The sequence below is a fragment of the Oryza brachyantha genome, chromosome 1 (assembly GCF_000231095.2).
Source record: "Oryza brachyantha chromosome 1, ObraRS2, whole genome shotgun sequence".
Classification (NCBI taxonomy): Eukaryota; Viridiplantae; Streptophyta; class Magnoliopsida; order Poales; family Poaceae; genus Oryza; species Oryza brachyantha.
Genome location: NC_023163.2, coordinates 6329730 through 6355461, shown reverse-complemented (window position 1 = coordinate 6355461; position 25732 = coordinate 6329730). Strand labels below are relative to the sequence as shown.

Below are 25732 nucleotides of genomic sequence, written 5' to 3'. Positions count from 1 at the left end.
TGTGATGAAGCTTACTCTTTTCTGCAGAGAGAAAAAAGGTGATTAAGAATCCGATTCCTGCAGAAACTGTAACCAGATGCATACACATGAGTAATGGCTACTGTTGGTCTGTTGCTACTTGCGAGTGGCATAGTTTCATCGTCTCCAAAGGTCTCCGTGCTTGTGTTCTCCACGTGCGCCGCCTGTGTTTCGAATGACATATATGTAGCTACCAACTTAAAAATCTATGCATGATACACTTGCACCATTGGTTTTTTTCGTTTTTCTTACTTTTGTAAGTTAAAATCTAAACTTTTAACCTTATAGTTAATTTTGAAGGTTCTTTTTATTAAAGTTTATTTTTCAGTTTTTACTTTTAGATCGCTAATATATATATATTTATAAATTATTTTTTATTTATAAGCATGTCGTTTGACTTTTTCAATCAAAAAGCTAACGGGACCGTTAATTACACTGTTAAGGTATCAATTTTCAGTTCACCGTATTGTTTATTATGGATCGAGCTTCATGAGTAAAACTATCATCCGAGACAATATTTTTTTATAAGATTAAACATATAAAGTATGCTGCATCAGAATTCAAATTAGCTCCCAAATTAGTTAATCTGATCATGCCCAGCTACTTATACATTAGCTTCAAGTTTTCAAGAGCTGAGAGTGATGTTGGCGTCGTCGTCGTCGTCGTCGTTGTACGCATCCGTCACGTAGTTCCACCTCGACCACCCGCCGAAGTAGCTGTCCCACACGCCCTCGGCCAGCCGGTCCACCCGCATCGCGGCGAGCTCCTCCTCGAGCTCGCGGGCGCCGTCGTCGTCCTGGCCGACGACGGCAGCCAGCCTGCCGGCGAACACCACCTCCTCCCCGTCCTCGTCGACGCCGCGCTTCGTCCACCCTCCGCCACCGGCTGCGCCGCCCCCGGGCCTGTAGTGCAAGAAGCAGCCCACCGTCGTGACGTCGCCGGCGTCCCCGCCGTACACGGTGGCGTTCGCGCCGTCGAACACCTGCAGCACCCCGACCTCCGCCCTGCCGCCGCGCACGAGCACCACCTCCTTCGCCGCGGCGCCGCCGCCGCCATCGGACTCCGGTGGCGCGGGGACGAGCAGGTACGCCGCCGCGCAGCACATGGAGGTGGACGCCACGAGCGGCAGGAAGAAGACGACCACCCTTGACAAATCGGTGGCGCACAGGAGCATGGCGACAGCAGAGACTGGCAGCAAGAGCGAGCCGGTGCACGACTGAGACGAGTTCCCGCGCAACCGCAGCTTGCCGCGGAGAGCTCTGAGCAACGCCATGGATGTCGAGCTGCTGCTGCTGCCGCCACCTGAGATGTTTGCGAGGAAATTATATGCGAGATAAGCGTCGCGAAATTGGCCGGTGCAATGTGTAATGGCTGGTTTATGGAGGAGAACATATTCGCTGAGCACAATGTGTCGGGTCATTGGATCATTTGCTTTTGCAAATTGCGGATAGAATAATAATCTTGTAATAGCACATCTTTTTGTACATTTAGACGGAAGAAAAGGGATCCAAATTAAATCGGTTTGTGCTGGGCCAACAAGAACGTGACGAGCTGGGCCACGAGGGAGCAGAAAAATGGGCTGTACGGAACAATCCATACCATTTGGGCCTATGGATAGCCATATAGGCCACTCGGCCCGACACCCAGTATGTAAAGTACACTTAAGATCCCTCGTCTTGTCATCAAGATATAAAATCATTCTAAAACCGTAAAACCAGATATATAATGTCTTTGAACTTATAAAACTGTTCACTTTAGTCCTCCGGTGGTTTTGACCCCGGTTTTGTCTGAATCGAGTCACCGTGGGCCCCATATGTCATGATGCCACTGCATCACTCTCTCTTCCCCCCTCTCTCTCTCACTTTTCTTCTCTAGACAAGCCAGCCAACGGATGGGCAGGAGGTCGCCGGGGGCGAGGTGGGAGAGGAGGACGTCCGGCGTCCGACGACGAGACGACGGCGGTGGCAGTGGCTGCAATGCGGGAGTAGGCCGCCATGCCTGGGTCGGATGTCCGGGGCGAAGATGGCGACGGCGGCGGCCGGAGGAGAACCCTCTCCTCTAGGCAGGGGAGGAGTGTTGGCGCGGTGGGCGCGCCGATGGCTGACTAGGGAGGAGCGCGGGGCGGGGAGGTCGGAGGCGAGAGGACGGAGAGGGAGGAGGCGGCACTTCACACACACAAACGGTTGATGCCTGATCCATTGGATCCGACGGCACTTCACTTGGAGCTCGTGATTCAGCATCGCTGGACCAACGAGCCAAGAAGCGGTGGGTGACGATGGCGCACGCGAGCAGCGATGCTTCTCATGGCATACGCGATGAAGTGTAGCACACCGGAGCGAGCAAGCCGAGGGAATGGTCCTTCCCAAGCCAGAAAAATCAGAAATGCCGCTCCTCCTCCTGATTTTCTTCCTAGTCCTCGATGTACTTTACCCCACGGCAGCGGGCCAGCAGCCAAGAGCAATTCATCTTCAACGAGTTCACCAGCACAAACCTCATCTTCGACGGCATGGTGATGGCGACCCTAAATGGGTTGCTCATGCTGACCAACGTAAAACACAAACAAGCAAGGGCCATGTCTTTATACTGGTGTCTGCCACTCCAGTTCCACAAGATGCCTAATAGCACGGGGGATGCAGTCCTTCTCCAAGGCCTTCGTCATCATGTTCGAGGAACTGAGCAACCACGGCATGATTTTCGTCATCGGCGCTTGCTGCTGCTCGTGGACGCCACAGCCGCTGCTCCCCTCCAGCATCCCTGGCAACGGTGTCTTAGTGCATCTCGTGAGTTCATCAGCTGGAAGATAAGAGCGAGGGAATGAAGACGGAGAGGGAGGAGTCAGGGCCGGCGAGAGGGGCAGGGAGGCCGGCGAGCTTGCCCGCTCCGCCCGAAGCTGTGTGGCAAGGAGAAAGGAGGAGAGGAAGGAGAAAGGAGGAAGTAGCAGAGGATGACATGTGAGTTTCATATGGGGCCATCATTTATTATTATTATTTTCTAGTGTAAATGAAAAGTGGGCCATGTTTTTTTTTCGGATTGAATTTTTCATGTGGGCGCCACTTCAATGCCACATAAGACGATGATCTAGTCAAAGGAGCCACGTAGACGCCACATCAGCCAAAACCGGAGACAAAACCACCAAGAGACCTCCTTTGCACCGGTTTTGTAAGTTGAAGGATGTGTTATATCTGGTTTTTTTTGTTCAGGGACAATTTTGTAACTCGGTGACAAAATGAGGGACCTTGCGTGTACTTTTTCCGCCGAAATTCGTCCACCTGGTACGCCCGACCTAAGCGTAAGGCGAGCCTGCCCACGGGTTGCACAGATGGCTCAGGCATAGCCCAATAAGAGTCAGGGCATGTCGGGTCAACCCGAAAGCACAACGACGTATCATGTTTCTCTACTAAATAAGTACAATTTCTTCCCTCATCTCTTTGGGTCGTGTTTTATATGGTTAGAAGAGTCTACTTTTCGTCTCTCTTCCTTTGGGCCGGTCGTGTCTTATATGACTAGGATAAGTCTATATTATATACTTTTTTTCTTTAGATTAAGCCTTATATTACTTAATTTATTACTAAATTAAGTTTGTTTTGGATCTCTTAACTATTTTTCTTCCCTACTCATTATTAGGTCGTGCTAAGCCAATCAATCATGCTAAGGCATCGGTCTAGCCATAACCCAATTATCGAGTCGGGTTAGCATAGCCTCGACACCTGTCGTGTCATGCTATGCTTCGGTCGGACCAAATTGTCATGTCGTGGGCCAGGACGTTGGGTCTCGGGCCATCTATAATTGGGCCTGAAACTTGAGTACATGAATTCTTTCTAGTGATTGAAAAACAATAACCATCATATTTGTAAATAAATAATATTTTATATATATGTCATTAAAGATCTTACAACAAAAGTCGAAAAACAAACCATCGTGAAAAACCCAAAGATGCCTGCGTTGGTCTTATGAGCAAAAAAGTAAACAAAAAAGTGTACAAATAATTCGTACGTGCAACCGCATAATTTTGGCTGCGCTGTTCGCTGAATCGAGCTATCAATGCTGCCTGTAGGCGATGAATCGCGCGAGGTGGCACAGCGGGGCGGCGCGCTCGGCGTCGAACCCCTCGAGCTCCGCCTCGGCCATGGCCAGCAGCTCGGCGGCGTACGCGCGGGCCCTGTCGACGCCGAGGAGCTTCGGGTACGTGGCCTTGTCGGCCTCGACGTCCTTCCCGGCCGTCTTCCCGAGCTGCTCCGACGTGCACGTCGTGTCGAGCACGTCGTCCACCACCTGGAACAGGAGCCCGATGCTGCGCGCATACCGCCGGACGCTCTCGATCTCCGCGTCCGTGCCTCCGCCGACGATGGCGCCGGACACGGCGGAGGCCTCGAGGAGCCGCGCCGTCTTGTGCACGTGGATGTACTCCAGCATGGCGAAGCTGACGGGGATGCCCTCGCTCGCCTTGTCGGCGACCTGCCCGGCGGCGACTCCCCCGGCGCCGGCGGCGCTCCCGAGCTCGGCGACAGCCCTGAGCGTGCGCGCCGCGGGGAGGCCCAGCTCGGCGCAGCCGCGGGCCATGTGCTCGAACGCGAGGGAGAGGAGCGCGTCCCCGGCGAGGAGGGCGGTGAACTCGCCGAAGACGACGTGGTTGGACGGGCGGCCCCTGCGGAGGCCGTCGTCGTCCATGCACGGCATGTCGTCGTGGATGAGCGACATGGTGTGGATCATCTCGACGGCGCACGCCACGGGCGTGGCCGCCGCGGCGGCACCGCCCACGAGCTCGCAGGCGGCCACCGCGAGCACGGGGCGCACCCGCTTGCCTCCGGCGAGGACGGAGTAGCGCATGGACTCGCAGAGCCGCTCCGGGATGCCGACCGGCAGGGCCTGGTCCAGCGCGTCGTGCACGGCGCCGGCCCTGGCCGACAGATACCGCTGGAAGTCAAAGCTACCGCCGCCGCCGCCGCCGCCGCCCTTCAGCTCCGTCGTGGCCGCGGCGCCCATGACGCACCGCGCGACGGACAGTCCCCGCCTTTGGCTGCGGCCAGTGGCCCGCGCGAGCGTGGAGACGGATCTCTGGAGCTGGAGCGGCGCCGCGTAGGGGCTGGAGCTTGCGCCGCCGACGTGCCGGAGGCAGCCGGAGGCGAGCTTGTCCATGATCGTGGATTGAGCGAGCACTACGTGCATGTCAAACACTGCAGTGACGACACAATGGAAGCAAAGCTCAGAGAAGTTGGCTGAGCTGGGCTGGGCGTGGTCATTAACGTGCTGGGGATGTGGTTTAAATAGAGGGAAAAAATCGTCAGCTGTGCTGGTACGGATTTAAATTTTAAAATCATTTGGTGATTTTCGCACAGCCGGCAGCTTAAAACAGCCGTAGGCCGACTAGAGGACGGGATAAGTTATGAGGTAGAAGATACCAACTAGTATCATTTTATCATCGACGTCGAACGGCGAGACAATACGAAGGACGTGAAGTAACGTGCGGGAGGCACGTGCCAGAGCGCGGAGTTGGTGGAGTGGAGTAGCGCAGCATGAAGGGGTGCAGCGTGGAGCGGAGGTGCGAGCACAAGGGGAGAGCAGTGGTGACGAAGGAGGGGTGATGGTTTGACAATTGATTATAATTACCATCCGGGCGGGAGGATGTCTTCTAGGTTCTTTGAAACCGTAATCACTATGCGTAAAGAGCCATTACTCTGTATGACTTTGACGCTACTGTAGGTATGTGGTAGACCGAAGATGATAAGTAAATAATTTATAAAAAATCTTTAATCATTTATATTATAATATTTGTAATTTAAATGCAATGGCTAGAATGTAGAGTACGGTATGAGAAAACTAAAATATAAAAAAATAATTTTTAAAATATAAACTTTAACTAGGACTGATAAGATAATTAAGAAGTAGACAATGGGTTCCACTTATTTTTAGTATTTCAAAATAGAGATAGAGTAAAGAAACGGTTGGTTTAAAATGAAGTGGAAAAGGCAGATACAAAGTTATAGTTACGTTATGATTAGTTAAGTTGCATCCCGTGAGACATAGAAATATCAATAAAACAAATTATCGACGAGTTATCCGACTACGTATTTGTTAGGTGTAAGGTTTCATCCCATGATAAGATGTAATACTTTAGCTTCTTTAAAAACTAGTAACGTGGTTATTTAATTATGCTTACATGTCTCAAAAGTGATTGTATTGTGGTGGTTGAGTACTGCTCCCTTCTTTTCAAAATGTAAGATGTTGAAGTATTGTCTTGCTTATAAATCTAGACATACATATATATAAATTATATATGTTTATTAATAAATAAATTTAGGCATGACTAGAAATGAAATGGATGTAGTATCTTATAAGTTTAGGTAGATGGTGCCTGTTTTATAAGTGTACAATTTTGGCTATAGTTGATCAGCCACCAGGAAGATGATGGAGGGTACAATTTGCTGTTACTATTGTAGTAGATAATTAGTCTCTTTCGATACGAATTAATGAACGTGACTGCAGTTTACCTCATTTGGTCATAAATATTTGATGTTTAGAAAGATATTTGATCACAGTTTAAAAACTATTGACCATCAATAGTCTTCCATAAAGATCTTGACAATATCTTTCTATAGTTTTTGGGTATGTCATATTTTATACACCGATAAAAATATTTTCTCAAATACTAAGTAACATTGAAAAGGAAGAATAGCATACGTTGACTTGTCTCGAAAGCATGCACCGAATAACTTCGTAAACTCATTCTAACATAATAAAAACCAATTATTTGGAATTGAAAAGTTCAAAAAAATACTACTTTCGTCCCTAAACGTTTAACGTCGTTAACTTTTTCATATACGTTTGACTATTCATCTTATTCAATTTTTTAAAAAAAACATGTAAAGCTATATATATGCATAAAAGTGTATTTAACAATAGATGAAGTGATATACAAATAATTAATAATTATGTAAATTTTTTAAATAAGATAAATAGTTAAACGTGTATAAAAAAGTCAACAACCTCAAACATTTAGGGACATTTAGGGACGGAGAGAGTTGGTATCAACTAAATATCTATGGCCGTAAGGAACAGCGGTGCGTATAATTAACTATTGAACTTGCTCCGAGCCGTCGTCGGGCCTGCCGCATAAACGGTCGCCAAAACCAAATATAATTTATAAATAAAAATTATATATATATATTTTAGCGATCTAAGAGTTAATACTGGAAAACGAAATTCGGTGAAAAACCTTAAAATCAACACTAGATTTAAAATTAAAAATTAAAGTTTTGACGTATAAGCTTAAAGCGAAATACACTTTCGCACCCGGCCGATCGGTCTCGGAGGTCCGGTCGCGATCGATCGATCGTCGATCATCATGCAGGGTACTTATATAAAATTTAAGAGCAATTTTATTATTTTTGACTAGGTATCAAGATGTTTTTTATGTAAAATTTAGTAACTTTAGTACCTAACGTATTAAGAGATACAATTCGCTCAAAATTGAAATTAAAACATGTGGCGCTCGTGGGGTCCTCTGGCCGGCCCGGGTAGTCGTCGACGACCCGCTGCGTGTGTGGATCGAAACGTACGGCAAATTAAGCGTGCAATGCGTGCTAGCTAGCGAAAAGCTTGTGTGGTTGTGGACAAATTAATTAAGGTGACAGCAGTTCGTCCAGTCTTCTGATGATGAGCCGGTGGGTATGTTTATTCGTTGGGCTTCGGTTGTACGGGTGCGGCAGCAGCAGTCGCGACAAATCGATCGATCGCGACGGTACGTATCGTACGTCGCTGGCTGCAAATGGATGGGTTTTCTTCGCGCGCGCGCGCGCGTGTTTGGGGGCGTCCGTTTTCGCGTGGATCACGCTGAACAATGCATGTGTGCGCTGCTGGATCTCGTGCTCGCCCGCGTGCAGGCATACAACGATACAATATTGTAGACCGAGACGAGACGTCGAGGTCGAGGTCGAGGTCGCTGTGTACCGTACTAGTGTGCCCTGTAGCCTAGTTTGGTGATGAGTCGTTCGATCGAGAGCTCCCCGGCCGGCCATGTTTCAGATTAGACAAATTACGTTTTTATAAGTATGTCGTTTGATATTTACGTAGTAAACCAAAGCATCACCTTAAAATTATATATGAGTCTCATGCTATAAGTATGTCGTTTGATATTTTACGTAGTAAACCAAAGCATCACCTCAAAATTATATATGAGTCTCATGCGTCCTACACTTGTTGCATCTGGTCTTAGCGAGAAAATTGCTATTATAACATCCACAAACACATGTTTCATTAGAATACCATCTTGAATTTTGACTTTGCTATATTGACACTCTCAATCAACTTCTACCCGCTGTAATACCATCATATACGAAATACCCCTTCGCTTCTCTTCTTCCTCTCTCCGTGCTCGCCGGTGGCCACTGTGTGACATGGTCGCACTGCCAACCAGAGCCACTGGAATCTGGGCCATGGTCACGTAGCTAGGCTGGGACCCAACCAAGCTCATGGATAGGGTGAGAGGGTGCATGGGCATCATGCTACCACCGTCGTAGCCGCTGTCGGCATTGTAGCCTCCGCCAATAATAGGGTCGCCGGCATGCATCCCCCAGCCGGCATTGATTCCTACGACGGACTGCACATGCACCAGTGTCACGTGGGAGTACACCGTATCATGGCCGCCAGAGTCGTCGAGATCAACTTGCACTAGAGGAAGTCATCGTTGCTGCGGCGCGGGTCGCCGACGGGTGCACTAGCTGGTGGCACAGCGGCGCAGCGAGCGGCGCAAGCCGTGCAACAGAGGTGGCACGCTAGCTGACGGGACCACTGGGAGCCAAATGTGGCGTGATTGCTGGCAATATGGCGAGTTGCTAGTGACATGATGGTTCGCTGTGGCAAGCGCACGGATGTACGCCCGCATGGCTCAATAAACTGAAGTGAAGGGGTATTTTTGTCTAGGATGGTATGATAACATGTAGAAACTGATTAAGAATGGCAATATAATGAAGCCAAAATTTAAAATGATAATCAAGCGAAACCTGTGTTTGAAAATATTATAATTACAATTTTCTCGGCCTTGGCGCCTTGCTCACAGATGCAGCTCAAACTACCGCCGATGCCATCCTGCAGTCCTGCACTTACCGCCCTTTGGTTCCATCACGGGCTCACGGCCGTGGAATCCCCGGCGCGCACACTGCCAGGACAGAACAAGGTTAATTCTTCCGATTTTTTATTTAACGAGCTGTCTCTTAGTTTGCTTTAATCATTTATTTTATTCAAAAATTTATAGAATTATTAATTATTTTTATGAATGGTTTGTTACTTTGGATACTCTAAACATGACTAATAATTTTATATATTTAGATAAATTTTTTAATAAGACAAACGATATCCAAAATAACGATGTAATAAAAAAACTCAAATGAGTATCTTCCATAGAACCAAAATAAATTTTCAAATGGTTGTTTGCGTCGCATGTAGTTAAAAGTTCATAAAATTCAATTTTTACATGTAGTCTGGGATCAAAGTCCTTTTGTACCTATTTTTACACGCGTGATATTTTAAGCTTATGTAAGAATAAAGGGATATCACCTTAGTACCCTACTAATGGCAAGATGCACCACTCTTAACATATGACATGGTGGGGTGTAACAGACAACTCCGTCTTCTCCTGCCTTTACACATCAGTAGTCAATCTGATACCTTACGACCACACCTTGGCTAGTTGATACACCAAATGAAGCTGACCTCTAGATCTATGTGGTGGATGGACCGCCTTATTACCCATCACTGCTACTGTCGACCTCTGGATTCCAAGCTGAAGAAAGTAGATCGACTTGGCACATGACCCATGAGCTTCCCGAGTATGCCCCACGAGTACATCGTGGTATGTCTATCAAAAGAAGACGAAATCATCATATACATCTTAGCCTCCTAAGCTCTATTTCGTGACACATATGTTCCACGCACGCCAAGCGTCATAGCATTGGATATGATAGAGAGGGATTGAGGGAGGAAGGACATGGAGAGGGAGAAAAGAGTTTGCCATCGCCGTTCGCAAGCTTAAGACGCAGGAGCAAATCTATTGCCACCGTCACACCAGGATCGCCTATGGTTGTCTCCATGCACACTGTGGCCATGGCGCAACGAAGCCGATGACGTCGCCATCTTTCTTTTGGTACATTAACCTTCTTGTAGGGAAAAGTCGGCTCAAATCTAAATAAAATGGAAACATGTAGCAAATAAGAGTATGATTATGATGGGATAACTAAATATATATACATGGATATATTGACACTAAAAATAAATGTTACTATGAAAAAAGACTGAGTACATGAGAAGGGTGGTTGTAATAAAGCCATGATATAGGTGTAAGCCATGTGTATTAGGCTATTAGCTATACCACACGGGTATAGTATATCTCATATAATAATTATATTGTGACTTCTAAGTAAAAAAATATATGAGTATTTAAAACACTCTCCATGTGATTTTCCCCCCTTCTCGAAGAAATATTGATGAGATCATTTTTTTTTCATTTTCCCCATACAACTTGATGATCTAATGTTCTATAAATTGAAAGTTATCATATAATTGTAGCATAGTTACAATGTAATTATATTATAGTCCTATAAAAATTAACGATAATCTTTTAGCAGTTCCCAACGAAAAAACTATAGTACTCTATCCATTTCGAAATATAAATATTTCTATGTTATTTAGTAAATATTAATGTTGAAAGACACTTATGTGGTTAATTTCTAGTATTTGAATGGTCTAGATTTTCTTTTTAAGCTTCTAGTTGGTTGGAGAGTTGATGATGCGATCAGAAACGATACAGAAATGATTATACCGCGGTACAAATTTTGAATAATATAAAATGCTTTGGTTCCGTGTACTTTCGTCTCTGACAAAAAAAAGTCACAACATTAGAGCACCCCAAAAATAGACCTATAAAACCCCCCAAAATCAAATATTAGTATCATGAGCTAAAAACATTCCTACGACAATTATCCAAAATAACCTCTATTTATTTAGCATTACTAAACACTGGCAGTGGCAGAGCCAAAATTTTGAGCTCCTATCGTATCCCAGTTGTAACTGCTTATAAGCCAAAATTTAAATTTTTAAACTTAATTTTGGATTTGATTTTTTCACAGTGGTTTATTTTACAAATTTTACTTTTGAGTCACTATGGACACGTATAAAAAATTTTTATCTATAAATTACTCCCTCCGTTTCATAATGTAAGATGTTTAATTTTTGTGCTTGTAATGTTTGATCATTTGTCTTATTTAAAAAATTATAAAAATATTATTTATTTTGCTTGTGACTTACTTTATTATTAAAAGAAGTTTAAACATGACTTATCATTTTTTATATTTATACTAAATTTTTAAATAAGATAAATGGTTAAACGTTATAAAAAAAGTCAAAGTACATATGAAATAGAGGTAGGAGTAGTATTTTGTATTTGCAAAAACGCGTTTCCGCGTTTTGTTCTAAAATGTGAAACAATGGAGACTTGCCTCGCGGTGGGATTCCCAATTGGACAAAACGCGCAATTTTTTTTCGGCTCGCGCCAATACACAGAAATCTCGCCCTCCTCAGATCGCTTCCCCCTTCGTCCAGCTTTGCTGTCGCCGCCGGCATCCGCCGCCGCCGCCGCCGCGGCGGCCCCGCCTCCTCCATCCGCCGCCGTCTCCCTTCTATCCATCACCGCCCCCGCCCCCTCCATCCTCCTCCGCCTCCCCCCCCCTCCATCCGCCACCGCCGTCGCTTCCATCCAACGGCGCGGGCGCCGTCGCCCCCTCCATCCACTGCTCCCTCACCATCCAGCTCTGCCGTCGCTCCCTCCATCCTCCCGCCGTCGTCCCTTCCACCACCGCCCCCGTCCCCTCCATCCGCCACCGCTGTCGCCCCCTCCATCCAGCGTCATTGCCCCCCTCCATCCGCTGCCCACTCCAGGTATAACTCACACTGTACTGCTCTTTATATTTAATTTCAACAGCAGCTGCTCTATTCAATTAAAAGTAGATCAAAATCGATCCAATAAACCAAGCATGTGGTTTGCTCTTAGCCCATTAAACAAATTATGGTTTTGACACAAAATAAACCAAGCAAAAATAAAGGGAACCTGACAGCCAGGAATGAACTGAGAAAAATAATAGAGCTTGACCCATATCGCTACATGCTTCATTAAGCTCCTCCATTTCTTTGTTTTGTATCACCACTGCATTGAATTAGCTAGCTGGTGCTCAAAAGGAGGCTGCATCACAAAAACAACATGCTTCGGTAAGCTTTGCAAGGTTGAAAGAGAGGTGCATATCATGTGTATTCTGGTCACATCAACGATAATAGAATCTAGAAGCTTACTTTACCCTTGTAAAAATTGAGAAAAATCTAAATAAATGTACCCATGCATCATCTGAGAATTGTTGCATCAAGGATATGGTTGCCATGTGTTCTAAAAACTAGGCATATCAATATGCCGTAGCTTAATCAACATGTCCTTGTACTTCCTTTATTAATTGTAAGATAATCGCAGTGGTAGTAATAGCTAGTAGTAGTATTCTTCAAAAAAATGGCATCTGAAGTTCAGATGAAGTATGTGGTCACAAAAATCAGAATGAGTACTGGCTTAGAAAATTAGAGATAGAATTTCACCTCAAAACACAACCGAAGTCCAAAAGACTATCCTCTGAACAAAGCCGTTGGACAATGTTCTTGGATCCTCATACTTGATTACTAGGTTCTATTAGATTGGTTTAGCTGTGAAGGGGATAATGCAAGTTAGCAACCTTACCCTACCCTAGCACAAATCCTTAAAATTATTTTTGTCCAATTTCTCCACACGAAATCTCTTTGGGGATGGATTAATCTTCCGAATTTTCTCAGTTGGCTCTCCTTTTATAGTAGCAGATCAAGTAAGAACGGCTTGTGCTGACAAAACATGTTGAACTAATATTTATGAATCCATTTCAGTAGTTCAGTTCATAACTTCAGATTTTTCTTCTTCTTCTAATTAAGCAACTATCTAAGTTTGATAAATTACCATTTGCTCTCTATGTGAATTATCTGTATGGGGTAAATGTTTGACATCTTAGACGCCGAGGAGGACTGAACAAACACTAATTCATTTTTCTTGTCTTTTTTTTTGAAAGACTACAAACACTAAATCATCAAATAGAGTAAGCAACTTAGTGCCTTGGTGGTGAAGATGGCTGGGCAGTCCGACCCTCATCTCTCCATCTTCTCTCCCTCAGAGGTAATCAGACCTACATCAATCCTTTCCTCCTTGAATCATTCCAAGAGCCTGGGTCTGGATTCATTGGTTCCAAGTTCATCTATCCAATTGGTTGGTGCAGGTGGAGTTTGTGGCAGAGGATGAGATTGTTGAAATTGTCCCCAACATTCGCATGGAGGCCCTTAACATGATCTGTGTAAGTCCCATTCACGGACATCTATTTTCAAATACTCTCCCTGTCCACTGGTTTTACCTCACCTTTTTGGTGCTGGGTTTATCTTTCCTAGGTACTACTATATACATGGTTAACTACATTATACATTCATACTAAATTCATGTATTTTGCTGTGATTGATGCTCACTTCACTGATGAATGATAAATTCCTTTTGCTGTTTCAGTAACTATTGGTTGGTTTCCTCATCTCATATTCTCTATAAGGTTTTCTGTTTCCCATTTTTACTGTTCAAACTGTTGTCTTATGCTGAGGATTGATATTAAAAATTCTGCGCTGTTTTTGTGGTCTCAATTGGTAAGTTTTGGTTAACATAGCACTCACTCTTACCAATTCACCATATAGGGGGATTTCGGGCCCTTCTTCCCACAAATGGCAAGCAAAGTGCCTCTTTGGCTTGCGGTTGCGCTTAAGAAGCGTGGCAAGTGTACCATCCGCACACCTAACTGGATGACTGTTGGTAAGTTCTTTCTTGCATATTTGAGATGCTTAATCTCCTGCTTTATCATAGCCAACAGATTTACACTATTTGCTGACACAAATGAATAAATCATAAATGAAGGAGGCTCTGTGCCTCAACTTATTTCCAATAGTAATGCGTAGAACCTACCAAGACATATTGCCTATCTATATACCTTTTCCCCTGAAATCCTGTTTATGTTTGTGTCTTAGATTCTGAGTGCTTGACTACAGATTTGTCTGTGTTACTAGTTTATACATTAAAAACAATTTTACAGTTCTTGAGTAAGTACTGAGAGGTACCAAAATTTTAGTGTAAAATTTAGTATCTCCTGGTACATTCTCAAGGATTGTAAAATTGCTCATACATTAATTGTATGATGTATGTTTCACCCTTTAACTATTTTTTGTTAGACCGCTTGACACAGGTATTAGATGCAGAAAGAGAGTCACCCAAAGAATTTCAACCGTTACCATTCCACTATATTGAAATATCTAAGCTTCTGTTTGATCAGTAAGTATTCATAGTTAATCTATAATGGCATTTCTTCTACAATAACAATCTGCAACACTTATTTCTCTCTTGTTTTTTTATGTCAAGTGCTCGTGATGACATTTCAGATGCATATTTGGTGAGTTACAGAAACCTTCGGAAGAAATTTCCATTGTCTAGTTGGCTTTTCATATTCTTTAAAAAAAAGGCTTACTTCTAGCTGTATGCAGGTGAGGTCATTGATTGAGGACATCAGAGATGTCAGATTCCACAAGGTTGAGACTGGATTGGAGACAATATCAGGCCGTACTCATGCCGTAAAGGTATCTTATTTTCTCTCCAGGCTTTAGCCACTATATCTACTGCTTGTCCTGGTTCCTCAGATTATGTTGAAGCTCTTCCGTACTTTCATGTGTTATCCTATGTTCCATTTATCATTTATGTTTTTTTTAATCCAAAGTTTCTTGTAGTGTATATGAACTATATTGCTTAATCTTTCTCATAGGTATGGCTAACAAAATAAACATACAGAACCTTTCTCATAGGTTCTATATTTACATAGTAATGATTGGTTTAATTGACCATAAATACTCTTCTGTTTGTGATGTCACACAATTGTTATCATAAACTGTTTATGCTTGCATGTTCTTTTCAATATTCTTACTCAATGATTTCCATATGACTGTATCTTAAATTATGACACATTATCTTTTTTTTTTCATGTTAGTTAAGCTCTTGATATTTTGATCAAAATACCTTATGCATTTTTTTTTACATATACACAGCTCAAAAATCTCTCCGCAATGGAAGTGAATATCGTTCGTCCTTTCATGGTGAGAACTTTACAAGCATTCTATAAGCATGATAGCCCACAGATGATTCAGCAATCAGATAATATGGGGAGCAGACCAACACCAGTTACAGACCGTGGTCCAAGGGTAAGCCTTCATTTTTGTACACATGATTTGTTCTGGTTTCCTAGAAAGATCTGTTTTTTCAATCAAAATTGACTAAGATAGTATTTATAAATGGTTTCGTACCAATGTTGCATGATCACTTGCTTCGTAGAATTTAATCGCAAAGGCGTCACTTGTTTGTTTCTTGAAATCAATCTTCTGATAACATGTTACTCATTTTCACCTCATTTGCTAATAAACATTCATAATTTCCCTTCTTGCAGAGAGATCTAAGGCGCAGGTAACAAGCAGGATGTGCATGTGACCCGTGTCATTCCCTTGAATTTTACTATGTGTGGATTCCCGTAAATGAAGGTACTCGCTCAGCTTGCCTGCAGCGTTCTGTATCTCACTAGCTAGAACCTATCTTCGTTTCCTCAATCTGGGATGTGGACCAAATTATCTCTTAACACTAATTCGTCGGACTATTATATATAACTTAGTTTTGTTCCGAGGAAGCAAAGGTAGTAAGATTCATCAATTATCTGTCACAAATGGGAGATTTCTCCAGTATTCTGGATTAATATAATTTATGTGATGTATTTTTACTGTTTCTGGCATAACCTATAATTAATATTTTGGCTGTGTACACCCTAACAGGCCGGGTTTAATATAATCCATTATCTAAAAAAACCTGTAATTGATATATGCTCGTGTTTTCTGACAATAGGAAAGCCATGGGCTTGAATGCCCAACCAGACATCCTGAGCCATGTAATTCGATGAACTGCATACAAAGTTGTTCTACTTAGATCCATGTTGGATACTCTCTACATTCTATATTATAATATGTTATAATATGTTTTGAGCTCACATAAATTCATTTATTGAACAATGAATGTGTTTGATACGAATCTAGATTCATTAACGTCTATATGAATTTAGAGAGAGTACCAGATCATCTTACAACGTGAAACGAAAACGAAAGTAACACTTTCTTACTTGGTTCAATAAAAATACATCTTCTGCGAGAGATCCCAATCTTTCACCTTCCAACGGACTGGTCTGGGCTGATCCACTTGAACTTCTGGACAGTACCGTTTTCTTTTTCTGAATCTGAAACATAGTTACAAAAGGCATATATATAGTAAATCCCTGTAGCAGCTGCAGTCTGCATAAGCAGCAAGAACTTAGAACCTGGATTACCAAAACCGACGGTATGCTATCTGAGGAAACTGCGATTATTGTGACGACAAACCGTCAAAAACTACAGAAAGATCATGATAATAGTACTCCGTTGGACGGTGGTTTTGAAGTTTTCCGATGACACAAACTTTGCTTAGAACCCAAAGCATGAACTCACGTAATGAAACTAGCTATGATGGTGTGAAAGGGTCCATAGTCTAGTGGTTACTAAGATCTTAGTAACACTTGAAGTCCTGACCCATCGATAGCGAGATGCCTGTAGTGACTTCGCTGTGACCGTCTGGCGTTCTTTGTTCATATGTTTATTCGTGAAATTTTTATGCGCCGTCTGCTATGGTTTTAGTTAATGATTTAATGGATCTCAAGGGATGTCTATTCTGCCGGCGACGTGAGGCGGCTGGCGGCTAACCACACCAACCGCCGGCCGAGCACACATGCTTCGTCACTCACTCCGGCTAGCTCACGCCCGTGGCCGCCATGGTCGGTACGTGAAGCTTCCGAGAAAGCAACACGGGAAAAAAAAAGGTCACAAGAACCAGTGGAGGGATGAGGCGGCGCATTGGACAAGGTTGGGATTAGGTCTGGATTAGGGACATAAACAAACTAAAGATTTCTTTGTTTATTTGGATGACAGGTGATCAGTTTTTTTTTCTCTGGTCCATGCGGCCAGTGTGACGTTTGCAGTGATCACAGCAGTATGCTTGTTCCGGATGATGAGATGATTGCTTGCCCTATATCTTGGGGAGCTGTTCGTCGATTGCCTCTTCACCGGTGCTGTGACCTTACGTTCATGTATGTACAACAACGGCAAATACTAGTTACACACAAAGAAAGAACTCAAATGAAGAAGATGCTCAAAATGCTGTTTATATCATTTTACCTTAAATTTTACAGGACGGGGGTACGGGCTTTTATAGCATTGGAAACCCACTTGTACAATTACCTAACTACCGAGAGTCTAAGGATACTGGCGTAAAATCTCTAGCTTCTAGGGAATCATAACGACAGCAGTCTTCAGTACTGGAGTACACTTAAGTGTTAGTCTCCAAACATCCTAGCGAGAATATTTATAGGAGTCGTGACAAATAAGCCTTCCTTATACTTCACTTAGGTCTTCCACCGAGGTGCGCTGGTTGAGTGCCGAAGCACCTTGGTCAAACATGCCACTGAGACAAACTAGTCGAATACTAAGACATCTTGATCGAACACGGCTCTAAGACATATTAGTCGAATACCAAGGCATCTTAACCGAACATATCACTGAGACAAATTGGTCGAATACCAATGCATCTTGGTCGAACATGTCAAACGAGCGTATCGTCACAATATGCTAAACGAGCATATTCAAACCACATTCGAGCCAATAGGGTAAATGTGACCCTATATCACATGTATATACACCGTAATTTATAATATGATTGTCAAGTAGAATATTCTAATATACTATTAAGTAAAATACCCTAATATGTTACTAGATAGAATACTCCAACATGCTACTTGAACATGCTTACCTAAGTAGAATATACCAACATGCTACTCACGTGCTTAGATGAATAGGGGTAAGGTGACACTCTACCAACAACCAGCTCGATCGCAAACTAGGAGCAGAAGCTAGCAGAGCTTCGATTTGCGACGAGGTAGCTATCAGGTGTCGGCCGGCGGCCGGCCATGGCGGCTGCGGCTGAAGCTTCAGAAGGTGGGGACAAGTACCGGTCATTCCTGCATGACGAGGCCGAGAAGGACAACGTGGCGCCTCCCCACTACGACGTCGTCAACAGACAACAGGCTCTTCGAGGAAGAGAGAACAAAGTTAAATTTACTTTTATGATTGACTAAAGAAGTAATTTAATGAAATCTAAAAATAATTTAGATATATTATAAAAATAATTTATATTTTTCATAAAAGTTAGATCTTGTCATATATATTTAATTATTACGAATACAATAGTATAATTAGATCATAAATTAGATAGGTAATTTAAAACAAATTCTCATAAAAAAAAGAATATGTGCACGTTTAGATGTACTACCAGAAACGCCATTCTCTCTCTCATCTTAACGACACAACGAAAACGTGAAGATGGTTGTTCCCTCGATTCATTTTTGGTGGCCTGCAACTGGAAGCCGCCAAGTTCGTCGGATCGTGGCGGATTTCTTGCGAGGGATGGCGGCGCAGCGCACAGGGATAAAAGGGGAGCATCTCTCTCGTTCAGGGAGAGAGAGAGAGAGAGAGAGAGAGAGAGTCTTAACTACTCGTCGAGAAATCGTCGGTCAGGAGGGCCGGGCCGGCTCCTCCCTGTTCTTGCTCGGTTTTTCTGCTCTTCGATCGATTCGTTCCGATGCGTCGTCCCACCGCCTCAGCTCGCGCGCTCGCCTTGCCACGAACGCTGCCGGGTTTGGCGCTGTATCTCCGGGAGCTCGCGGCGACGGCGACGGCGATTTGGTTCTCTGGGACGACGTCTTGGTGCGCCTCGCCATTTTTCGGAAACAATCCCTGTGAGATTTTCTCCTCTACTCATTTTTACTAGTAGCAGGCTCTATTCAGGTTTAGAGAAGTACTACCTCCGTATTTTAACATATTTTAATAGACGCTGTTAATTTTTTCGATAGATGATTCATCTTATTTAAAAATTTTATGCAAATATATAAAAATATAATTTATAGTTAAGATATACCCAGTAACGAATCCAATCACAACAAAATATAATTATAAATGGTAATTACTTTTTTTATAAGACAAATGATTAAAACACGTATCAAAAAGATCAACTGCATCATCTATTAAAATACAAAGCCTAGAGGGAGCACTGGTTGTTTGTTTCCTGAAATCCCATTGATCTTATAAGTTATATGGCTGGTCAGAGACTCAGAAAATGAGTAATTTGTTTGGCGTGGTTAGTAGCAGCCATAATCTTCAGATGGAATTTTGCATGCCTTGTTTATCAGCTGTTCCGCAGGCGCAGCCACACTTTGTTCTGATAGTTTGCTTATGTGAGCGTGATATCAATTCAAATTATTACATCTGTTCAGTGGTATGTTCTGCTTGGAGGCTTTCTTTTGAAGATTATTACATCTCTTAATCATGTAATTAGTCTGTATACTGGGACTGGAAAAGGATGGTTTTCCTTTGTTATATTTTCTCTGTTGTTTACATGTTCTAGGACCAGCTTTCTAGTTGTATCAGTACTAAGTACTAGATTATGCTTATTTGATCGACTTATATTTGTCTTTAACATTGTGTTTAATTTATTTTTAGCCTAATCAACCCTTGATAATCCAACAATCTACAAAACAATTCGCCTCGACTTTGTTGCAAGCTCCACCTGTTAGTTCCCGGAGGACAATTCTTGCTTGGTTAATCTTCACACCTATAAAGACTGCGGGTGGTGGTGGGTGGCAGTGAGTGCCATCACCACTAGCAATCGCTGACATGAGGGCCAGGGATGCCAACCCACTCTCGCTAACATATAGGCCAGTATTGGCTCGTCAGTGGAAGGCAGTGCTTCCTGGAGCCAAGACGGGTACTTCCCGACCACGCTCCGGCGACCTCAGTTCTCCACCACTGCTCCTCCACTCGTTGTGCTCCCTAGCGACCTCCCGGCTGCTGCCACTCCTTCTGTGCCCTGGCGCAGCAAAGCGGGACACGAGGCAGGAGATGTGGTAGTGGAGGAAGGAAGAGGCCACAACAAGTAGGTTGGTGGGCTGTGGCAAGGAGGGTTGGGTTGGACATCGGGGCGGAGGCGAGCAGGAGGGAGGAAGAGCTTGGCAGCAACATCGGCATGGTTGCTGGGTCTGGTACACGATGGGAGTGACTTGGGTGGTGGTGTGAGGGTGAGGCGTCGTATGGGCCAGGGTCCTCGAGGAGCGGCCGAGTAGTTGGCGTATTTAGTGGCTAGGGTTCTAGAGCTTGATGAAGCTAGCGGTTGTCTCCGTCGCACGTATATCAGCAAGAGGAGAAGAGTATTGGATGGGCTGTATATGCGCTGAGCCCATCTATTTTTGATTGTTTTTTTGGGCCTTCTATTTCCTATTGTTGCGTCTGTTCGTGTACGAGAGAAATTTGTCATTTAGCCACAAAACCGAGTGGCTTCGCTAAAATAGCCTCGGAACCACGGGCTTCTCTAAAATAGCCCTGTATCCGGTGCCACTTCTTTCAAATTGCCATTTTCCTTTTCCTTATTCACTTAAAAAACTTTGTCAACTGATGGAATTACCTCCGGGGAAAAGTAACAAATAGAGGAGGTTTTTTGATGTTCGCTCGCGTGCGTCTCCTCCTCTCGTTGTTCTCCCTCTCTCTCCCTGCTGGCGACCTCCATGGCCGACACTGATGACATGGCGCTGGCGGTCGCCTCCTCGGCCGATGAGCTCCCGAGCCCCGCCGCCCGACGCAAGCCATCTGCCGGCCGGTGGGCGTCCGCTGCCGGCAGTGCCAGATCTGGCCAACGTACAATAGGGGGACGACGATATTTGCGGTGGATAAAAAAGCCTTCCCACCAATGGCGGTGACACGGAGGCCGGATATGAAACCGAGCATGGTGGCGCGGTCGAGGAGGCGGTTGACGGCGGCGGGGGAGTCAACAACGGGCACGGATCTAGCACCGTCGCCGGCGGGCAACCGGTGGCCGCCTGCAGAGCGCCAGCCCACCATGGACGCATTGGGAGGACCTCCACGTAGCAGAAGTTGGTCCCATCGCCACCGGCCATGGGCACTGCCGGAGTAGGACGAACTGACGCACACACTCTGCCTATGTTATTTCGCCCGGGGCATTTTTGTCTCTTTTTTCATTGACCAGTTGACAACATTTTTTAATGAATAAAGAAAATGAAAAGGTCATTTGAAAGAAGTGCAACCGAATACATGATCATTTTAGAGAAGTCCATGGTTCCGTGGCTATTTTAGCAAAGCCGTCTGGTTTCATGGCTAAAATAACAAATTCTTCCATTTACAAGTTTAGATTGTTTTTTCTCAGAATTCGAAAGATTAAATCTTCCTCTAAAAAGGGTGCAAAATTTCATTTTCTACCATTTAAAAAAAGTCCATTCAGGGAAGTATGCAGATCCTTGAGATTTGTGAAATGCGAAGCACCATGTAACACTAGCTAAATGTCCATGCGTTGCAATGAGATTTTAATAAAAGAATTAATCATGCATAGATGAATTTGTTGTTTAAGATTTGCGCAGAAAGTGACTTAAGATTTTTGACAAGGTAATTGTGCATAGTGATTATAATTAGCACTGCATTATAATCCTCTGTCCAAAGCATTCGTGAAAGAAAAAAGAATGAGCGAAACACCGACCAACTAACTATAAATTAGAACCAATCTTTCGTCGAAAATATTGCTAAGGAGAAAAGAAAAAAGGAGAAAGAAATGGTACCGCCGGATTTCTCGCCGAGTCCTTCATCAATGTGTCGGCTGTCCACGATAGAGCATCTCTCCGTTAGGGTTGGCAATTTCTCATGTGGGGCCGAGGACCCGACGGTATGGGGCCAGGACACAACTTTGCCTCGCAAGTCCTGTCGGGGCCGGGTGTCAACTTCATGGGTCCACTCCCATTTTTTCTTTCTTTTCTTGTTTTTTCTCTCTCCTTCCTTTTTACTCATTTTTCTTCTCTCTTCTCCTTCTCTCCTCTTCTCCCATTATCTCTCTCTGCGTTGGACATTGGACATATAATGAAATGCTAATTATAATCACATATGCACAATTGCTTTGTCAAAAATCTTTGAGTCATTTTTGCGCAAGTCTTAAAGACAAATTCATATACGAACGATGAATTCTTTTATTAAAATCCTATTGCAAAGTATGGGCTTTTAGCTAGTAGGCTAAGGTGTATGCTATGAGTGTTGATGCCATGAAACTGGATATGTTTGAAAGGTGCCAACTTTAGACGTTGGCAGTCATGCAAGGGCCAAGTTGCGGCTCACCGATTTGAAGTTGTTTTGGGTCATTACATCTGATCGGTCCCGCAAAGGGGGACAGTGCCGAGGCCAAACAAAACAAGGATGATTGCTAACATCTTAGCTTCGGGGAGGTTGTTAGTTGTTCTATCAGATACACTATGTGACTCATATGAAAACCATTCCACATGTACAGTGTTGTGGAAAGAGTTAGAGCGGCTGCTTGAAGATGTTAGAAATGAATCATTTCTTGTTGAGAAGTATATGACTTACAGGATGACTGATCCTCGCTTAGTGGTAGAGCAAGTTCATTAGATACAACTCTCGGTAAAGGACCTCGGGCAGTATGACACTCATTGCCTGAAAAGTCTCAAGTGAATATGATTCTTATAAAGCTTCTACTGACATAGATGAATTCTGGATCTGTAGTGAGGAGAAGACGTGAGTTGATCATACTCAGTGAGTTGATTTCTCAGCTCAACTGTGTAACTCACTGACTATGATCAACTCACGTCTTCTCCTCACTGCAAATCCAAAATCCATCTATCTCAATGAGAGCTTTAGAAGAATCATATTCACTTGAGACTTTGCAAGTAACTAACTGTCGTATTGTGCGAGGTCCGTTACCAAGAATTGTATCTCATGAACTTGCTCCACTACCGAGCTGAGTATCAGTCATCTAAGTCGTAAACTTCTCAAAAAGAAATGATTCATTCGTAAATCTGCAACCAGCGTACTTTAGCTCCAACTCTTCCTACAATGCTCAAGCAGTGGAATAGTTTATTTAATAAAAAGGGATTTTTTTATCATCCTTGAAAAATACCTCAGGGTATCAATAATTTTAGTACAATTTTTTTGGTATCTCAAGGTACAATGTATCTCCAGGTACTATCTTTTTTATACTAAAAAAGTGTGGTAACTAGAGTTACTTTTTAAGAATGATAAAAAAGCTTTAGTGAAAAAGCCTACGATAGAACAGCTAACAATGTTTCATCCGGTCAAGCATGTGCACCGGTGCACGGCCACTCACTTTGGCGTACGTGCGAACCTTTGGGCTTGCACACCATTACAGTGCATTCCACTACTAGCGGTAATAGTGTAGTAAAATTTAAATCTAATTATGTATTTTATAAGTATATTAAACATTTTAAAACTTTGGTAAGATATATTTTTTAATTTATCTATTTTAACATGATATATAACGCAAAAATTTATCGTAATGTTATATATTTTAGTTTCAACTTTATCTTTATAAAATTTCTATTACTTATATTCTGGTGTACTATATTAAAATTAGTTCCGTTGTTTCTAAAGTAACTACCGACTCAAATATCATTTGATAGTATCTTAAAAAAATCCAAGGTAAACTTACTAGGAAACGACACTGGAGAAAGGTCACAGGAACTGATCAGGTTTTGATTGGGCATTCTCTGTTTTTCTTCGCTTTGTCAAAAGGGATTATTTTCTCTCGCTTAATTTGGTCCAGGCAGTGACGTTTGCAGTGATAACAGCTTGCTTGTTCGATCTGATGATTATTACTCCTATATCTAAGGGAGCTGTTCATCAGCTCTCCCACCTTCTCGCTCGGTTTGCGACGAGAGCTACAGCTACCATCCAGGTGTTGGCCATGGCGGCTGCTGCTGAAGCTTCAGGAGCCGGCGACAAGTACCGGTCGTTCCTGCACGGCGAGGGCGAGAAGGACACCGTGTGGAGGCATGGAGCCCCTCCAAACTACGACGTCGTCAACAAGCTCTTCGAGGAAGAGAGAACAAAGGTACTCTCTCCATTCTATGGTGTAAGACTTTTTAACCTTGATTCATATGCTAACAAATCTATATATATATAAATTATATATATTTACGATCGATAAATTTAGGCAAAACTAAAAAGGTAATAGATGGATACCATCTACACTGATCGAGCTGACCCTGATTAGTTTTCACAAGACAATTAAGAGCATAATTATTGATACTGAGGATACACACACACACCTTTTGCACTCGATGGTCATTAATTAGGAATGGGCAGAGGGGTCACTGGAGGAGAAGGTCCAGCGACCGCTCAAGACCTGGGAGATGGAGCTCGTCCACAAGGTGCGGCCCGAGGACCAGAAGAGCGTCCACTCCCAGAAATTCTGCGCGAGCACCAACGGTGAGTGCCCCGCACGGTGATCGTGTGCGCGTGTACGTGCGTCTTCCGTGTAATAATAATAATAACGAACTGGAAACACAACCCATGACATGACAGGGATGGGTTTTCTGAGCCGGAAGGAGGTGATGGCCATCGGCGGCTACAACGCGTTCCTGAGGACGACGCTGCCGCCGGAGCACCGCATCTACGACCCGGACAGGGAGACGCTGGAGTCCGGCATGGCCACGTTCCTCGCGGCGTTCCCCCGGGGCTTCGCCATCGAGGTGCTCGACGTCTACAGTGGCCCGCCGCGGATCGCCTTCAAGTTCCGGCACTGGGGCTACATGGAGGGCCCCTTCAAGGAGCACCCTCCCCATGGCAAGCGGGTCGAGTTCTTCGGCGTCTGCATCTTCCATGTAAGTTGCACTTGTGGATGTTCTTGGCGTCTGAATTTACCGGATTTTACCGCCAAAATTGAAGCCTAAAAATTATCAGGTTACACTGACAAAGTAACAAGCCTCATCTTTTGGGTTATTTTAAGCATAAGCGAAACGACTTATTGATGATTTTAAATAATCTGAGTAAAGTTTTATATAGATGTTCTTAATGATATAAAAATAAGAAAAATTTACAACCGTGCTATTATGATTTTACAAAGATGAAGATATATCATTGATATCTTATTATTGATGTGTGAGCACACATAAGTCAATGTCACGTGGGTCAGGATAATGTATCTCTAATTTAGCAAAATTATAATGATAGTCTTATAATTTTCCCAAAAAAAATGCTAAAAAATAAACTACGATAAAAAGCCTTAACATCAACGTTAAATTTAAGTTTTAAAATTTAGATTTTGGTTTATAAAGATGAAGCCCAAGGTTCTCTGTTGACGAATGTGACAGGTTGACGAGGAGATGAAGGTGGAGAAGGCAGAGTATTTCTACGAGCGCGGCAATTTCCTCGCGAGCTTCTTGAGCGCGCCTGCTGAGGCTGCGTCAGGCTCAGGATGCCCTGTGATGGGAGGAAACTGAAGCACCTGGGACTGGGAACCAACAGAACGTGTCACCCATCTGAATGTAGTTATCAGATTACTAACAGATCTGCACCTGCTTTGGTATTATTAATACTATACTGTATAATAAATAAAGAGTGTTGTTTGTATGGTACAAAGTACAAACACCACTAGTGGTGG

At 43.7% G+C, this 25732-nt stretch overlaps 4 protein-coding genes across 5 annotated transcripts; 2 read left to right on the top strand and 2 right to left on the bottom strand.

Annotated features, from left to right (window-relative positions):
• Positions 1–429: 429 nt before the first annotated feature.
• LOC107305603 lies at positions 430–1352 on the bottom strand. The gene has a single exon (XM_015843835.2). It carries the CDS (start codon positions 1289–1291, stop codon positions 644–646), a length of 648 nt encoding a protein of 215 aa, XP_015699321.2. The 5' UTR covers positions 1292–1352; the 3' UTR covers positions 430–643.
• A 2619-nt stretch (positions 1353–3971) lies between these two features.
• Positions 3972–5184, bottom strand: LOC102711116 (geranylgeranyl pyrophosphate synthase 7, chloroplastic-like). The gene has a single exon (XM_040525604.1). It carries the CDS (start codon positions 5182–5184, stop codon positions 4057–4059), a length of 1128 nt encoding a protein of 375 aa, XP_040381538.1. The 3' UTR covers positions 3972–4056.
• A 6567-nt stretch (positions 5185–11751) lies between these two features.
• Positions 11752–15991, top strand: LOC102716074 (DNA replication complex GINS protein PSF2). The gene is made up of 9 exons (XM_006643930.3): positions 11752–11946; positions 13143–13246; positions 13347–13421; positions 13804–13918; positions 14332–14431; positions 14519–14549; positions 14641–14733; positions 15196–15348; positions 15591–15991. The coding sequence occupies exons 2-9, from the start codon at positions 13199–13201 to the stop codon at positions 15609–15611; spliced, it is 636 nt and encodes a 211-aa protein (XP_006643993.1). The 5' UTR covers positions 11752–11946; positions 13143–13198; the 3' UTR covers positions 15612–15991.
• A 2662-nt stretch (positions 15992–18653) lies between these two features.
• LOC102715797 (pathogen-related protein-like) lies at positions 18654–25686 on the top strand. Of its 2 annotated transcripts, XM_015843365.2 has the most exons (5): positions 18654–19007; positions 23975–24181; positions 24426–24558; positions 24655–24953; positions 25443–25686. In XM_015843365.2, the coding sequence occupies exons 2-5, from the start codon at positions 24035–24037 to the stop codon at positions 25569–25571; spliced, it is 708 nt and encodes a 235-aa protein (XP_015698851.1). In that variant the 5' UTR covers positions 18654–19007; positions 23975–24034; the 3' UTR covers positions 25572–25686. The 2 variants fall into 2 exon arrangements, with proteins under 2 accessions (XP_015698851.1, XP_006643992.2); XM_006643929.3 differs by lacking the exon at positions 18654–19007 and having other exon boundaries at positions 23693–24181.
• Positions 25687–25732: the final 46 nt, after the last annotated feature.

Excerpts from the sequence above, each read along its gene's own strand:
- LOC102716074 (XM_006643930.3), top strand. The coding sequence starts at position 13,199 with ATGGCTGGGCAGTCCGACCCTCATCTCTCCATCTTCTCTCCCTCAGAG. Across the intron at positions 13,247-13,346 it reads CCATCTTCTCTCCCTCAGAG|GTGGAGTTTGTGGCAGAGGA; the intron begins GTAATCAGACCT and ends TGGTTGGTGCAG. Across the intron at positions 14,550-14,640 it reads ACATTTCAGATGCATATTTG|GTGAGGTCATTGATTGAGGA; the intron begins GTGAGTTACAGA and ends AGCTGTATGCAG.
- LOC107305603 (XM_015843835.2), bottom strand. The coding sequence starts at position 1,291 with ATGGCGTTGCTCAGAGCTCTCCGCGGCAAGCTGCGGTTGCGCGGGAAC.
- LOC102711116 (XM_040525604.1), bottom strand. The coding sequence starts at position 5,184 with ATGCACGTAGTGCTCGCTCAATCCACGATCATGGACAAGCTCGCCTCC.
- LOC102715797 (XM_006643929.3), top strand. The coding sequence starts at position 23,936 with ATGATTATTACTCCTATATCTAAGGGAGCTGTTCATCAGCTCTCCCAC. Across the intron at positions 24,559-24,654 it reads ATTCTGCGCGAGCACCAACG|GGATGGGTTTTCTGAGCCGG; the intron begins GTGAGTGCCCCG and ends ATGACATGACAG. Across the intron at positions 24,954-25,442 it reads TCGGCGTCTGCATCTTCCAT|GTTGACGAGGAGATGAAGGT; the intron begins GTAAGTTGCACT and ends CGAATGTGACAG.